Here is a 13,553-nt window from a genome sequence, read left to right on the forward strand (position 1 = left end):
TCGTTCGTGTCCTGCTCGTGATGAACGAGTTGCAGAGGGTTAAATGGCCACAAAGCAAATCTTGTGAAATATGATTAAGTCTCATCCCCATTCAATTGACGCTCTGGCAAACATCGGATGTGAGCGAAGGCGAAATCGGCTCATATGCTGTCCCAGCCATCCAAGAATGCCGCGATCAACTTCCTACTCCGGACATGAGGGAATACGTCGCAAGTGAGGTATGGAAGATCCACGCAAGGGAATTGCATATCTCGTTAGAGGCGGGTATCTGTCGACTTCGAATCTAAGTCAGAACTCCTTCACGGGTATGAATTTCAATTGCACTGCGTAGGTTAGCTACTGTGTGAGCCATCTAAGCTTGCAAGCGGTGCCGATTCCTTCCTGTGAATGAGAATTGAATTGACTAAAGCTAGCGAAGCGGCTCCTCGTCTGGCGCTTAACGGTGTAATTAGCGAGAGCAAGTAAAAACTAGTTACCGGGTAATAATTATTCCGCCGCCAACCCCCGGTCGCGGATGGCGTCGAGGAGACCAGAAGATATAGAACGCCAGACTTCCCAGGACAACGTAGGTTCTGTTTCTCCGAGGCAGATCTACAATAAAATTTAAATGTCAGAGGCTCAGGATGTGCTCCTCTGCTAATGTTCATTCCTATTAACGCTGTTTTGGCCTTTGACCAGACGTCCATGGTTGTGATTATATCCACCTTGGTGCAACCCCGTATGGTGAGTTCCGGCGCAAGGCAACGGCGCTCTGGTTGTGGGACGTTGTCGCTATCAAAATAATAATGCAGGTTCTAATACATTTATATCAGCTTAATAGCCGTTGCCAGTCGCAATAATACCTCTCTTTGTTTCATCGAATGCAAGCCGTTGCAACCAGCTTGAAGCCATGAATGGCTTCCTTTGAGGAAGGACCTCAACTTTGACATGGATCGAACTGCGCCAGTGCAGACGTCTCCCAATATGGCACAAGGTGTTGGCCCACAACCGCGTGGGCAAGGAAAGTCGGTCCGAGTCGCCTTCGGTCCACAGGTCGACGAGTATATACCTCCGTCAAACGATGTACCATCCCCTTCTACACTCAGCCACCCGCGGTCCAAGACAACCGTCATCGAGGAGCTTCAAAGTAATGGAAGGCCGGATTCCTCGCAAGCTCCTTCCAGTAGCGCGGATGGAAATAATGGGCCTGCATCAGCCGTGGTAAAAAGAAACCTACGCCCGACACCCGCTCTCATCCGGGCGAAGAGCGAACACTTCCCCAAGTTCGGTGTGGAGAATGGGGCTCCGAATAGTGACGATGAGGATTTCCAGTTAAGACACGGTTGGCATGAAGAGTATACTTCCAGTGAATATCTAAAGATCCTCAATTCCGTGAGTATTAACGTATCGCGGTTTTTTTCTTCTTCTCTCATTAAGAGGATTTCTAACTATAGGATGCATAGAGCTTTTATATGTATTTCAAGGAGAAACGGCATGAAACTAATGGCATACCGAAGGACCCAGCTGGTAGCTGGCCGAGCCAAGACTGGCGCATGAGAGATCGACTGAAAACTGTTTCCGCCGCGCTGGCCATCTGCCTAAACATTGGTGTCGACCCGCCAGATGTAGTGAAGACCAACCCCACCGCGAAGCTGGAATGCTGGGTGGACCCAACATCTACTACAGGAGCACAAAACAAGGTGATGGAACAAATTGGGAAGAAGCTGCAAGAGCAATATGAAACCCTCAGTCTTCGTACACGCTATAAGCAATATTTGGACCCTTCCGTCGATGAGACGAAGAAATTCTGCATCTCTCTTCGCCGTAACGCGAAAGACGAGCGGGTGCTTTTTCATTACAATGGACATGGTGTCCCTTTACCAACCAAATCTGGGGAGCTTTGGGTATTTAACAAGAATTATACCCAATATATCCCGGTTTCATTGTACGATTTGCAGACTTGGCTTGCCGGGCCAAGCTTGTTCGTGTTCGACGTTTCTCATGCGGGCAATATCGTCCATAACTTTCAAACATTCGTAGAGAAGCATGAGAAAGAGAACGTCGAACTTCGTGAACGAGATCCAAATTCACCTATTCAGAATTATGGCGACTGTATTTTACTCGCCGCTTGCGAGAGAACCGAAACCCTTCCAACTAACCCCGACCTCCCTGCTGACCTTTTCACCTGTTGCTTAACAACTCCCATCGAAATTGCCTTGAGATATTTTATTCTGCAGAATCCTTTGCACACCAGCATATCCATCGACGAATTCAGAGTGCCTGGACGTCTCCAAGACCGAAGGAGCCCCCTTGGTGAATTGAATTGGATATTTACCGCAATTACGGATACGATTGCTTGGAATACCCTTCCTAGACCACTATTCAAGAAACTTTTTAGACAGGATCTCATGGTTGCTGCCCTGTTTAGGAATTTCCTACTCGCCGAACGGATTATGAGGGCTCATGAATGTCACCCAATTTCCTCACCCAAGCTACCCGAAACTCACATGCACCCTCTGTGGCAAAGCTGGGATCTTGCCATCGAGATGGTCCTTGCTCAGCTCCCGGCTCTCATTGAGCATGAGGAAGGCAAGCGGCATTATGATTATCAGCACTCATCATTCTTCGCTGAACAACTCACTGCTTTCGAAGTTTACCTTTCATCAGGCCCGACAGAGAAGACGCCTCCTGATCAACTTCCAATCGTGTTGCAAGTGTTGTTGAGCCAGGCTCATCGCCTTCGTGCATTGATTTTGCTCAGCAAATTTCTTGACCTAGGACCGTGGGCAGTTCATCTAGCTCTGAGCATCGGTATATTTCCATATGTAGTCAAACTTCTACAGAGTACCGCCCAAGAGCTTAAACCTGTCATGGTTTTTATTTGGGCTAGGATCATGGCTGTCGACCATACTGTCCAGAATGATTTGCTCAAGGATAATGGAATTCACTATTTCATCAACATACTCAGCCCTTCGTCGCCCATTCCTGTCGGTAATGCTAGCGAACACCGTGCTATGTGCGCATTCATTGTTGCAATATTTTGCAAATACTACCCCCAAGGGCAAAATGTTTGTCTTGCTCCCGAGCTTTTCGAAGCTTGTCTTACCCATTTGATGGATGTCGAAAATCCACTTCTGCGCCAATGGTCGTGTCTCTGCTTAAGCATGCTTTGGCTTGATTTTCCCGAAGCAAAATGGGTTGGTATTCGATGCTCTGCACCATCGAGACTCTGCGAACTAACTCTGGACCCTGTCCCAGAGGTACGCGCTGCGATGCTACACGCCTTAACCAGCTTTATTGGAATCCCTGATTTGACCGATCAAGTGGCTCAGGTTGAGGAATATTTGGCACTCAGTGTGATGCCTATGGGTTCTGATGGAAGTGAGTTAGTAAGAAAGGAGCTTTTAGTGTTCTTGTCGACATTTGTGAAACGATATCAGAACAAATTCCTCGTCGCTGCATATGAACAGCTTCTTGAGGAACGTCACATTCTTTTATATCAAATGCCTGCCAACAAGCATATCCAAATGCCACCATTCCCGTACGAAAATGGAGTGTCCTATAACACGATATTTGGCTCAATCTGGAAACTTGTCCTCATGCTATCGGTCGATCCGCACCCCGAAATCGCCCGGGATGCTGACATTATTGTCGATTATATTCATAAATCCCTGATGGAGTCTCCAATGCGAGCGTTAGCTCAAACTGCCAGAGATGAAATTCTGAAACTATTCTCTCGTGTCCACGTCAATAAAACTCGGCGCGTGGAACAGGCCGATATGAAGCGACCGCCCACTATGCCACCAGCCCAGTCGAACATAGCACCGAAGGCTGAAGGATATCTATCTCTTAGTTTGAGAAGAACAGCTAGCGTAGCTACGTCCTTGAAAAATCTAGCTTTTGGCTCAGGTACTACCAATGAACGCCCTGGATCGCCTGATAGATCAGCTTCAGTGAAACGTCGGATCCCTATCACCCCACGGGGTCGGGCGCCTGCTGAATGGACTCGACCTCCTGAGGTTAATGATCAACCAGCCACATCGGGGTCGTATCGCCAAGCGCGTATCCCGCTATCCCGGGGCTTTCAGCCAAGAGATATGACAGCCAGTCCTACCATTCCCCTGGAAAGCAAGTTTTTAGACTGGTCAACTGAGGTAAGCTAATCCCTTTTGCAACGTTTTTCAGCACTTTTATAAATTTTACTTGGTGAACGGATTCTTCTAACATTGCGGATAGTACTTTCGCGAGCCCCAAATGAAGCCCAATGAATCAGATGAACCCGGCAGCGCGGATTATAATGAACGTCTTTGGAGGCGAGGCCGAAATGAGAAAATCATTACGGATACTCAACCGCTAAAAGAACGGGCAGGAACTAACCGTTGGGACACCTCATCTGCTCTTCTGAGCAATCCGACTCAACCAACGAAAATGTGTTTCCACCAATTTGAGGATCACATTGCGGTAGCTGACGATAGAGATACTGTCTGGTATGTGCTTTTAATCAAGTCAGACCTTGGAGGTGGCTCACTAACTGGAAATTAGTATCTGGGATTGGCAAAATCAATCACGTCTCAGCCGCTTCTCCAATGGCAACCCATTAGGGTCGAGAATCAACGAAATACGATTCATCAACGAAGACGACCAAGCTCTTTTAATGACTGGCTCCTCAGACGGTGTTTTGAAAATATTCCGCAGATATGAATCCGGCTCAGACGTTGAGATTGTAACAGCCTTCCGTGCCCTCCCTGACTTGATCCCTAGCAACAAAAATGCGGGTTTGGTTTTCGACTGGCAACAGGGGCAAGGGAAAGCACTTGTTGCCGGCGACACAAAAGTCATTCGCGTCTGGAACGCCGCCACTGAAGTTTGCACTAACGTGAGTTTCTATTTTTACGATCTAAATTTAAGTGCAAGGCTTCTAACTTGTATTAGGATATATCTGCACGCTCGGGTTCTTGTATAACCTCCTTGACATCCGACCAGGTTGCTGGAAATATTTTCATCGCCGGATTTGGTGACGGTGCCGTGCGAGTATTTGACCAACGCCTGAAACCCACAACGGCTATGGTTAAAGTGTGGCGAGAACACAAACAATGGATCACGAATATCCATATGCAACGCGGAGGAGTTAGGGAGCTGATTTCTGGTAGCCGAAATGGCGAGGTCCGTCTTTGGGACTTACGAATGGATACGTCAATAGACATGATCCAGGCCACTAGGGACACCCTGCGGACCTTAGCCGTGCATGAACATGCACCTGTTTTCAATATGTGAGTGTCCCCTGAGTTATCCCTTTATTCATTCTTGGTTATATCTTCTGGACAAAACTGACACGATCGGTCTATCCCATAGTGGCACCAACCGCCATGAAGTTAAAACCTTCAATACCGATGGCACCTACCTCTCTACCTATGAGCCTCACGTTAGTTTTCTACACTCCAACCGATCCTCGCCAATCATAAGCACAGCCTTCCACCCACACAGGACAATCCTTGCTTGTGCGGCTCTCAGCGATAACCATATCAATCTTGTTTCATGCTAAAGCAACCATTTGGCTGTCCATCGAGTCGAGACTTTTAATCACGTTCTATTTTTTTCTTCCTCTTCTTCTCCTCATGGCCTAGGTGTTCCACCCCGCATTACTTCACTAATATTACTCTATATTGCAAATAAATGGGTTTTCCTTCTTCTTTCTTATCACATGTTTCTGAGTAAAATAATCCCCTTTTATTATTACCAGGCGCCACGAAGCGAGGGGGGTGTGGGGTACTGAATTGCGTTATATTAATGGCATACAGTTGTATTTCCTCCATTTCAACCAGCGATTCGTTTCATTTTCCATTTTTCTCCGCAGTATGCTACCTTTTACAAGGGATACTTAATTCCCCATCGTCATTGACACTGTTCTCTTTTCCCTTCCTTTCGTCTTCTTCTCCTTGTTCATGACACATTGCTAAATTTGTACACGCTTGCTTGTTCTCCGTCTCTCTCTGATCCCATTCCCTACTGTTAAAATATTCCATTTCCATGGATGGTCCAGTGAATTTATTTTTATTATTATTATTAATTTTCATGTTTTGTGAAGGTATCTGTACAGACAGAGCTGGCTGCAGATATGATTCAATTTTAATTGAAATTCCAGTTCTTCCCTCACATCACACAGTATGTACACATCACAACGCCGCCATCAACGTTCACTCTTAATATTGGGCTTACATTCTCAACTTGTCCCGTATTATAAAATAATACGAAACAAAATATGTCAGAAACCCCAGTAGGAGAAAGAAGGTCATGCCATACACTCGATCTCTGAAGACGAATTTCAAAAGTGAATTTCCCCAGTTCAATCCATCACCGAGCTCGTCTAAGGGTCGCTGAATGCTCTCTGCCCATCATGACATCGAGGTCGAATCTTTAGTTCCCTTCATTTGTAGCTAGTGGTAATAGGAAAGCCAAATGGTAAAACAAAAGCGGGATGAAGAACGAAAATTGTGATCAATGAAGCTAGAGAAGAGGTAAGTAGTAAGTGAAAAGGTAGAAACTGATGGGGAGTACTAGAAAATTGTAAACAACAATATCAGGGATGTTTTGAGGAATATCTCGATCAAAATCTATTGCTAGAAGCTGCAAAACCAGTGTATCCCGTGCTGTGCTGTCCGATGTGTGCATGAATATCCCCTTCCAGTCCTATTCCCTAATGCATGCCTGACCAATTGCAATACAAGAAAAGTGTAAAGAGAAGGGAAAAAAAAAAAAAAAAAAAAAAAAAAAAAAAAAAAAAAAGAGAGAGAGAGAGAGAGAAGAAGAAAAGAAAAAAAGAGAATGAAAACATCCCTATTCATCATTAACAGCCCTCTGCACCCAGTCCGTACGCCCAGTTGAAGGCAAATTTATTGTCGCTTTGAAGCAAGGGAAAATAAGAAATCCTATTCTTTAGAGAAAGCACTGCACGCCGCATTGTTGCCAAATGTAAACCCCAGAGACAAAGCAAGAAGAAAGACAATTTTCCAAACAACAATAACGGTGCTTGCTACTAACTCCAAGAAGGCCACGGTCTCACGCCTTCTACATGTTCCCCTAGAGACCTTTACCCTCTCTCTACGGTTCCATTGCTCTCTTCATACGCAACGAGCGGATTTTTAGACAAAGGATGGCGGGGCGGGGGCAATTTCCAAGGATCAGTTATAGGATCTAGGTCAAGAAAACTTTTGCGACTACTATGTATAGGTTCATAGCAAAACTGTGGTGCAGGCCCAAAGTTCGCAAAGCCTTTGGTTTGGTTAGAGCCATTCAGGGTATATAACTGCAGATTGACGAGAGCTTGCCCCAATAAAACAGTTCCGGCTTCAGCCACCCCTTCCCGCTCGCCAGGCCGAAGTGGCATCCTTGTAGTCCGTTGACGTTCCGCCTCATCTCGCGCAATTTCAATTATACGCTGACGAAGCTTATCCTCACCTCGAGCATCTGTGTGGAACCAGATGTTAGACCGAACGAGTCTCGAGATAGGAGTCCCTTTCCCGGCGTGTTTATCAACCAAACCTCCTTGAATGCTTGGTGGAATTGGTAGCCCGGGTGGGGGAAACTTGAACTTGAACCGTGACTGTGATGAATTAGTCGATTTAGAGAGAACCTCATCACTTTCGGGTCTGTTGGCAATTGCAGATGCAAATACTGGACTCACGCTCGTTGGACGGTCGGAAGAAGCATATGTTAAGGGCATGGAGGTTGATATACGGCTGGGGTCTGGCAAACCTCCCTGTATTTGCCCATTGTTGGGTGTACGTTGAGCTTGTGGAGTTGCCACATTCTTAGCTAGGGATGGATCTTGTTGGAGAGCTTTGCGGGAGGATTTTAGTGGATTTGCGGTTAGGGGTGTAGAATGGATTTCGCCCACGTAATCTTTGCACTCGATTTGAAATTCTTGATCGCGATTGTTTTCAGTCGTAGTTTGGGAAGTCGTTATGGCATTATTCAAATATTTCGCAGCGTCGTGTAGCTTGGGGTTGGATGGTTGATCCGAATTGATGCGTTGAGGCGAGGTGCCGACATTAGTTTGATGAGAAGCATGAGGCTTTAGAGATAAGGGTAACTGGCTTGAAAGTGAAACTGAGGCACTTTTTGTGTTATCAGTGTCCTGGCATGATTCTGCTGTAGCACAAGAAGTTACAGCTTCTGAAAACATATTAGGAACCCAAGAAGGTTGTACCTGGCCAGGGCCGAATCCAGAATAATAGGTATTACCTGGCTCACGATTCATGGGAGGTGGTTTCAACGAACGGTCCTGATCGATATGACCGGTCATCTGGCCATGGTACCCAGCACATCTTCTACAATTTGGATGACACATATTTTGCGCTTGACTATTTGGATTACCAGTAGATCCTTGCGGGTAGTTTCCTGTTTCGAGATATATTTGTGCCACCATACTATATTGTAAAGCTCTCAATGCCTGCTTTTCTTCCTGTTTGGTAGGACTGATATCGTCAGGAACCATTATGCGTGGACCAGTTCCTGGAGTGGCATTGGTTGTAGGAGGCACGATTGTAGGTCGAGGGTTCTGGTGAGGGATGTTAGTACCCAAATTCTGTTGAGGGTATCCGAATGTTTCTTTCTGGCCTAGGTGCGGCTGTTGTCGTATTCCTTGAGGCCATTGAGGAGCACGCTGGGGCGAGATCCCATGGAAGCCAAACATATTCGACCTCGGATCGATTGTTGTAACATTCCTGAGCGGATGGCTAACACCAGTTGCGCTGGGAGTAAAAACTGGAGCAGGTAGCCTTGCGCCATGGTTTGGATTTCGACGATCCATTTCGTCTGAATCTTCGTCTAGGTCTTCGAGACTGAATGGTACCCACGATTTTGACCCTTTGTTCCGACTATGTGTTCGAACAGCGAATGAACTTAGGGAGATTGGCCTTGAAGAAGGAAGGTTATCAATGTCGTCTAGCTCTGCACTCGATTTCCGTGACCTCGCTGCTCGAAAATGAGATTGACAAAAAGACGAATCGCGGGTTGTATGTTCAGAACCGCACCTGGCTGAGCGCGTGGGCTTGGAGATTGGTTTCTCTGTTGCCGTAATCTCAGCGGAAGATGGTCTTGAACGGATGGCAATAGTAGGCTCAGACGTAGTGAAGGTAGAAGATGGAGGGCATATAGTAGGAATTTCCCTGTTGGTAGTGGGAGAAATTTCGCACGGGGAGGAGACAGTCTCAGGGGGTGTTATAGAAGAAGGGTTGTTAGTGTGGACAGCAGGTTGTTTTGTACACTGCTTTTGAAAACAACTCTTCACAGGAATTCCTTCAGCTGGTGTTGTCATCAGGCCTGCTTGTTTTAATTCATTGCCTGAGAGACGAATGTCACTGTTTTCTATTGTTGGTGACGTGGTGGTAGCTGCAACAACAAGCCCATGATCTTCACCATCACCATTCTCATCAATATCATCATCCTTGGCACAGATATCAGAGTCCATGGACCCAGACCGCGTCGTAACAAAAAAAATAGGAGCTCTACCAGGAACTATGCTCCCAATCGTCTCAGTGGACTTCTGTTTGGAAGATCGGGATCCTAGGCATGTTTGTTGTCAGTCTCATTGAAGTACTACGGAAGCAGAAAACGGTAGGGATGTTCTAGCACCCGGGAAAGCCTATTAATACATACTGCGATGTGTCTTCTTCGGATACAGGGCCTCCATTGCACCACCTCGTCTACAGAAAGCTGTGAGTCCAGGGGAAACAACGGAGTTCATGCGCTGGGAAGACTGTCTATAGAGATTGCAAGCGGCTCCTCAACGGGGAGTAGAAAGACCGCCTCGCGTGCTGAGGAAAACAACGCAGCAGGAAGGAGGACTCTAGCTCAATGCTGTACGCGGGGAAAGGGGAAAGAAAACTTTGACTGGGCCTGTTTTGATGAGAGATTTTGATTCTGCTGTCCTGTCTTGATAACTCGGTTTGGATGGAGAGGGATGTCAGCCCAAAAGGAAGTGGTCATACAGCCCTGCGGTCATGTCCTTTTTATCCTTCTGAAAGCTGTGCTAATAATCCACCTTTATGCGCAGTGTATCTAAAAAAATTTCAGTCCAAGAAAGTTCTTGAAAGCCACAGACAAAGAGCGTTGTAAAAGAAAAGGGACTAAAGAATCCTCCACAGGATACATGGAAAAAGTGAATGAACGCTTCTTCAAGACAAAAGCCCACAACAAGGTATGCAAAGGGCAGCGAATAATCTACCCCAAACATATTCAAGCGACTGGCGCCATGGGAAGGGAGCATGGAGCATCCGCTGATGTTGGCCATCTACCACAGTCCTTGTTCCATAGCACGGGAGGCGGGGACGCAGACAGAGGATTTGACAGATTTAAGAAGTGAAATCTATACTAGAGGAGAAGAAGGTGCAACACCTTAGGGCTGATAGTTGTATATTTCGCTCCCGGCAAAATCTTTTGTCTGATATAAAAACAAGGATGAGTACAGTACATCTTACCCCGAAAAGTCAGGGTCGCTAAGCGCATCAGGAATGATGAAAGAGAATATGAAAAGTTGTGGTCAGTGTTGTGAGTCACCCACAGAAAGGCACCTCTCAAGATGAACATTCTCAGTCCTGAACCTTCTTGAACTGATTGAATGCGAGTTCGTTTTCGATCTCAGCAGTTTGAAATGATACAAACGACGTGGCTTTCCTTTAGTGGAAGTTGTCTTTTGAGAACCGTTCATGTTTGAAGATCGTATATTATTTAATACTGTACGACGTCAACGGTGTAATTATCGTATTGTATTGTAACATCAGCTCTTCGAGGTCCAAAACAACAAAGCGTTGGAACATTCCTGTCATAACATCAGATACATTACTCTCTGATAACAACGAAAACGGGCAAACTAGTAAGTAACTTAAATTAAGACATAATTTATACATCAATCAAGAAAATAATGAAGAACATAAGGATAACACTGATGTTTATCATCAAACTCATAACTACCCCATGTTCAAATTCCCCGCCGGGGGGAGGGGGAAACATCAAGAAAAATGTAGTCAGTCCAGAAAGAAGAAAGCTTCTCGAGCCAATCCCTAAACAGTCCCAGATCCGTACTCCCTCAGCGAGTCCCCCGGCTTCATACTATGTCGTCGCGTACGTTCGTGTTTTGGGTCATTATGGGTGACTTCTGGAGCTCCGACATGCTTGCTCATCACACTCGGGGGCACCTGAGCTGCGTCCGTAGGGTCCTTGTTGTCGAAGTTTCCAGTTCGCGAGCTAAATAGAAAAGAAAAAGAAGTTGGCGAATGAGGCTCGACGAGATAGGCGGGTTTCAACCTACTTGTGGGTTGCGCCTCGGCCGACTGTGCGGCTGCCATCGAGATCGGAATCCACTCTATTGTTTTGATGTTTTGTTAGCTGGCCGGTCGTTCATTTATCCATGCACTGCGTAGGATAAAGTATGGGGAGCCGCTTCTTCCTTTTCACTTACCTTGGGTCGAGTTTGTTTGCGAGATTGGAGTCGTGGGGACCGGCGGTGCGGCTGGCTGTTCCCGAGCCGACACTTGAGTGCATGACGTTCGAACCGTGGTGACCAGCGGAATGATGACCTGTTCCTGAGCCAAGAGCTGAACTAGTGTCCCCTACCCCACCGACTCCAACACCCCTAGACGCCTTTGTGCTGCTAGGCAAAGGATTAGCTTGCATCAGGCCAGGCTCTGAGCTGTGGTGGCCAGTTGCGTGGTGGGTTGTTCCTGCACCGAGGCCGGCACCAGCACCCCCCAGGGCTCCGTGTCCCATATGGCCATTGCCACCGAGCTTGGAGCTGTGGTCGAAAACATGAGTATTAGTAACTGAAATATGGGCGTCTCTCCGGACGCTGAGCCTCAATTCTCCTTACCTCTGCTGCGCTGTGCTAGTATGTGGTGGTTGAGTGCCAGAGGTCATTCCAGAGTGGGTGCCGTGGGTTCCATAGCCTAATTTCAAGGTTGGTTGTTAGTCCGATTATGCCCTCGGATTGAGGTGTAAAGACAGATAAAGATAGATGAAAAGGACGCTATACTGGCACCGGTGCCGGCTTGAGAATCCACACGAGGGTCAAGTTTATTGGCAGTAGTGGAAGAGTGTGGTGGTTGAGTGCCAGACGTCATCCCAGCGTGGGTGCCGTGGGTTCCAGGGCCTAATTTGAAGGTCGTTAGCCGGATTGTGCCCCTGGGTTGAGGTGCAAAGACAGGAAGCTATACCAGCACCAGTGGTGGCTTGAGAATCCATACGAGGATCAAGTTTGTTAGCGACCTTTGAGGAATGTGGTGGCCGAGTGCTGGAGGCCGTTCCCCCATGAGTGCTATGGGTTGTGCCCTGGGTAGTCTGGGTGCCATGGTTTCCCTGACCTACTCAGAATTGTCAGATCGATGCATGGAAATGAGTAGGTAGGAAGAGCAGTCATACCAACACCAGTGGTGGAATGGGTATTATCTGATTTGTGATTCGGATGGCCAGTCACGGCGTCCTTAACTTTGTGTACGATGTTCGACATGATTATGAATGTGGGGATAGTCTGCTTATTCAAGGAGGTAGGTACAGTAAACGTTCTTTCAAAGAATTATAAGTAAAAACAGCAGTTGAATTTATATCTTGTTGATGATGTTGACAGAAGAGCTATAATCTAAGGGGTCTGGATGGATTCTTATATGGTTCGTTTGCCTCACTAAACGTACTCCGTACGTCCCAACTTCCAACTCTAGAGCGGTAGGCAAGCCTACTAACAATTCAATTGAGTCATTGTAATTCGTGGATCTTGGGCCTCAAGTGTACAAAACAGCGGCAGTTATTCCGTGATCAAGATAGAAAAGCTCCAGTGGGGCAGATGCGGTAATAATGACGAAGTTCAAGTTGTGGAACGGGCGGCAAAGGTAATATGGGAGTGAGGTATAGAGATAAACTCCCTGATCCCTCCTTATTGAACGCCTGTCGAGGTGGATTGCGATGTTTACCTCGCCTGAATCTTGCAACGAACCTTGACGTCATATTTTTTACTAGCCACAGCATCAAATTTAACTTCTTAGTCATCCCGGCGCAAAAACTTGGCGCCAAATCAGTCCCATATAGGACAGTGAGATTCTCATTGCCGCCGGTAGACAGACCGTCCGTCATAGTGGCGTGTGTGGGTGGAGAGTCTTGATATAATTCTATCTATCCCGGTAATGACGTATTGAGATAGTTAACACCTTACAAGTTTGAACCCCTCGCTATCGGAAAAAAAAAAAAAAAAAAAAACCAGAGAGCGGTGTTCCGTGCGTTAGAATAAAAGGATACAAACTTTCTAGCGAGGCTCACTTGCTGCGGAAATGCAGGTAGCCCTCGTGCTTTGTTAATTATAGTTCAGACTCAGGAGCTAAAAGTTATAGCAAAATCAACATTTCAAGAGAAGAAAGGATGACAGAAATTTTTGCAAGCCAGAGACTTCGTAATAATCAATGATTGGTTAGATTTAAGGCGGGAAATAAAAAGCAGGGAAAAAAAAGGCAAAAATTTGGACGCTGCCGGAATCGAACCGGCGACCCCGTCAATGCGAATGACATATTATACCACTAAACCAAGCGCCCAAC

At 46.5% G+C, this 13,553-nt stretch overlaps 3 protein-coding genes and 1 non-coding gene across 4 annotated transcripts; 1 reads left to right on the forward strand and 3 right to left on the reverse strand.

Moving 5' to 3' along the window:
- The first annotated feature begins 518 nt into the window (after positions 1 to 518).
- BDBG_00422 (regulatory associated protein-mTOR) lies at positions 519 to 6,401 on the forward strand. Its single transcript, XM_002629130.2, has 7 exons — positions 519 to 723; positions 813 to 1,371; positions 1,443 to 4,133; positions 4,216 to 4,466; positions 4,522 to 4,855; positions 4,912 to 5,249; positions 5,332 to 6,401. The coding sequence occupies exons 2-7, from the start codon at positions 928 to 930 to the stop codon at positions 5,519 to 5,521; spliced, it is 4,248 nt and encodes a 1,415-aa protein (XP_002629176.2). The 5' UTR covers positions 519 to 723; positions 813 to 927; the 3' UTR covers positions 5,522 to 6,401.
- BDBG_00423 (uncharacterized protein) lies at positions 6,044 to 9,670 on the reverse strand (the record flags this gene model as incomplete). Its single annotated transcript, XM_031719879.1, has 3 exons — positions 6,044 to 7,579; positions 7,661 to 9,543; positions 9,637 to 9,670. The coding sequence occupies 3 exons, from the start codon at positions 9,668 to 9,670 to the stop codon at positions 7,067 to 7,069; spliced, it is 2,430 nt and encodes an 809-aa protein (XP_031575791.1). The 3' UTR covers positions 6,044 to 7,066.
- A 1,369-nt stretch (positions 9,671 to 11,039) lies between these two features.
- On the reverse strand, positions 11,040 to 12,481 carry BDBG_00424 (uncharacterized protein; the record flags this gene model as incomplete). Its single annotated transcript, XM_002629132.2, has 7 exons — positions 11,040 to 11,223; positions 11,288 to 11,341; positions 11,438 to 11,770; positions 11,846 to 11,921; positions 12,008 to 12,124; positions 12,189 to 12,335; positions 12,394 to 12,481. The coding sequence occupies 7 exons, from the start codon at positions 12,479 to 12,481 to the stop codon at positions 11,040 to 11,042; spliced, it is 999 nt and encodes a 332-aa protein (XP_002629178.1).
- A 997-nt stretch (positions 12,482 to 13,478) lies between these two features.
- Positions 13,479 to 13,550, reverse strand: BDBG_16105. The gene has a single exon. It is a non-coding gene; the product is annotated as a tRNA-Ala (tRNA).
- Between the last annotated feature and the right edge of the window lie 3 nt (positions 13,551 to 13,553).

This window comes from Blastomyces gilchristii (assembly GCF_000003855.2).
Source record: "Blastomyces gilchristii SLH14081 genomic scaffold supercont1.1, whole genome shotgun sequence".
Lineage (NCBI taxonomy): Eukaryota > Fungi > Ascomycota > Eurotiomycetes > Onygenales > Ajellomycetaceae > Blastomyces > Blastomyces gilchristii.

What these genes read in the sequence shown, in the direction of transcription:
- BDBG_00422 (XM_002629130.2), top strand. Translation starts at nt 928, where the DNA reads ATGGATCGAACTGCGCCAGTGCAGACGTCTCCCAATATGGCACAAGGT. An exon ending in TTTTAGACTGGTCAACTGAG is followed by an intron (nt 4,134 to 4,215) that starts GTAAGCTAATCC and finishes CATTGCGGATAG; the next exon opens with TACTTTCGCGAGCCCCAAAT. An exon ending in GACGATAGAGATACTGTCTG is followed by an intron (nt 4,467 to 4,521) that starts GTATGTGCTTTT and finishes ACTGGAAATTAG; the next exon opens with TATCTGGGATTGGCAAAATC.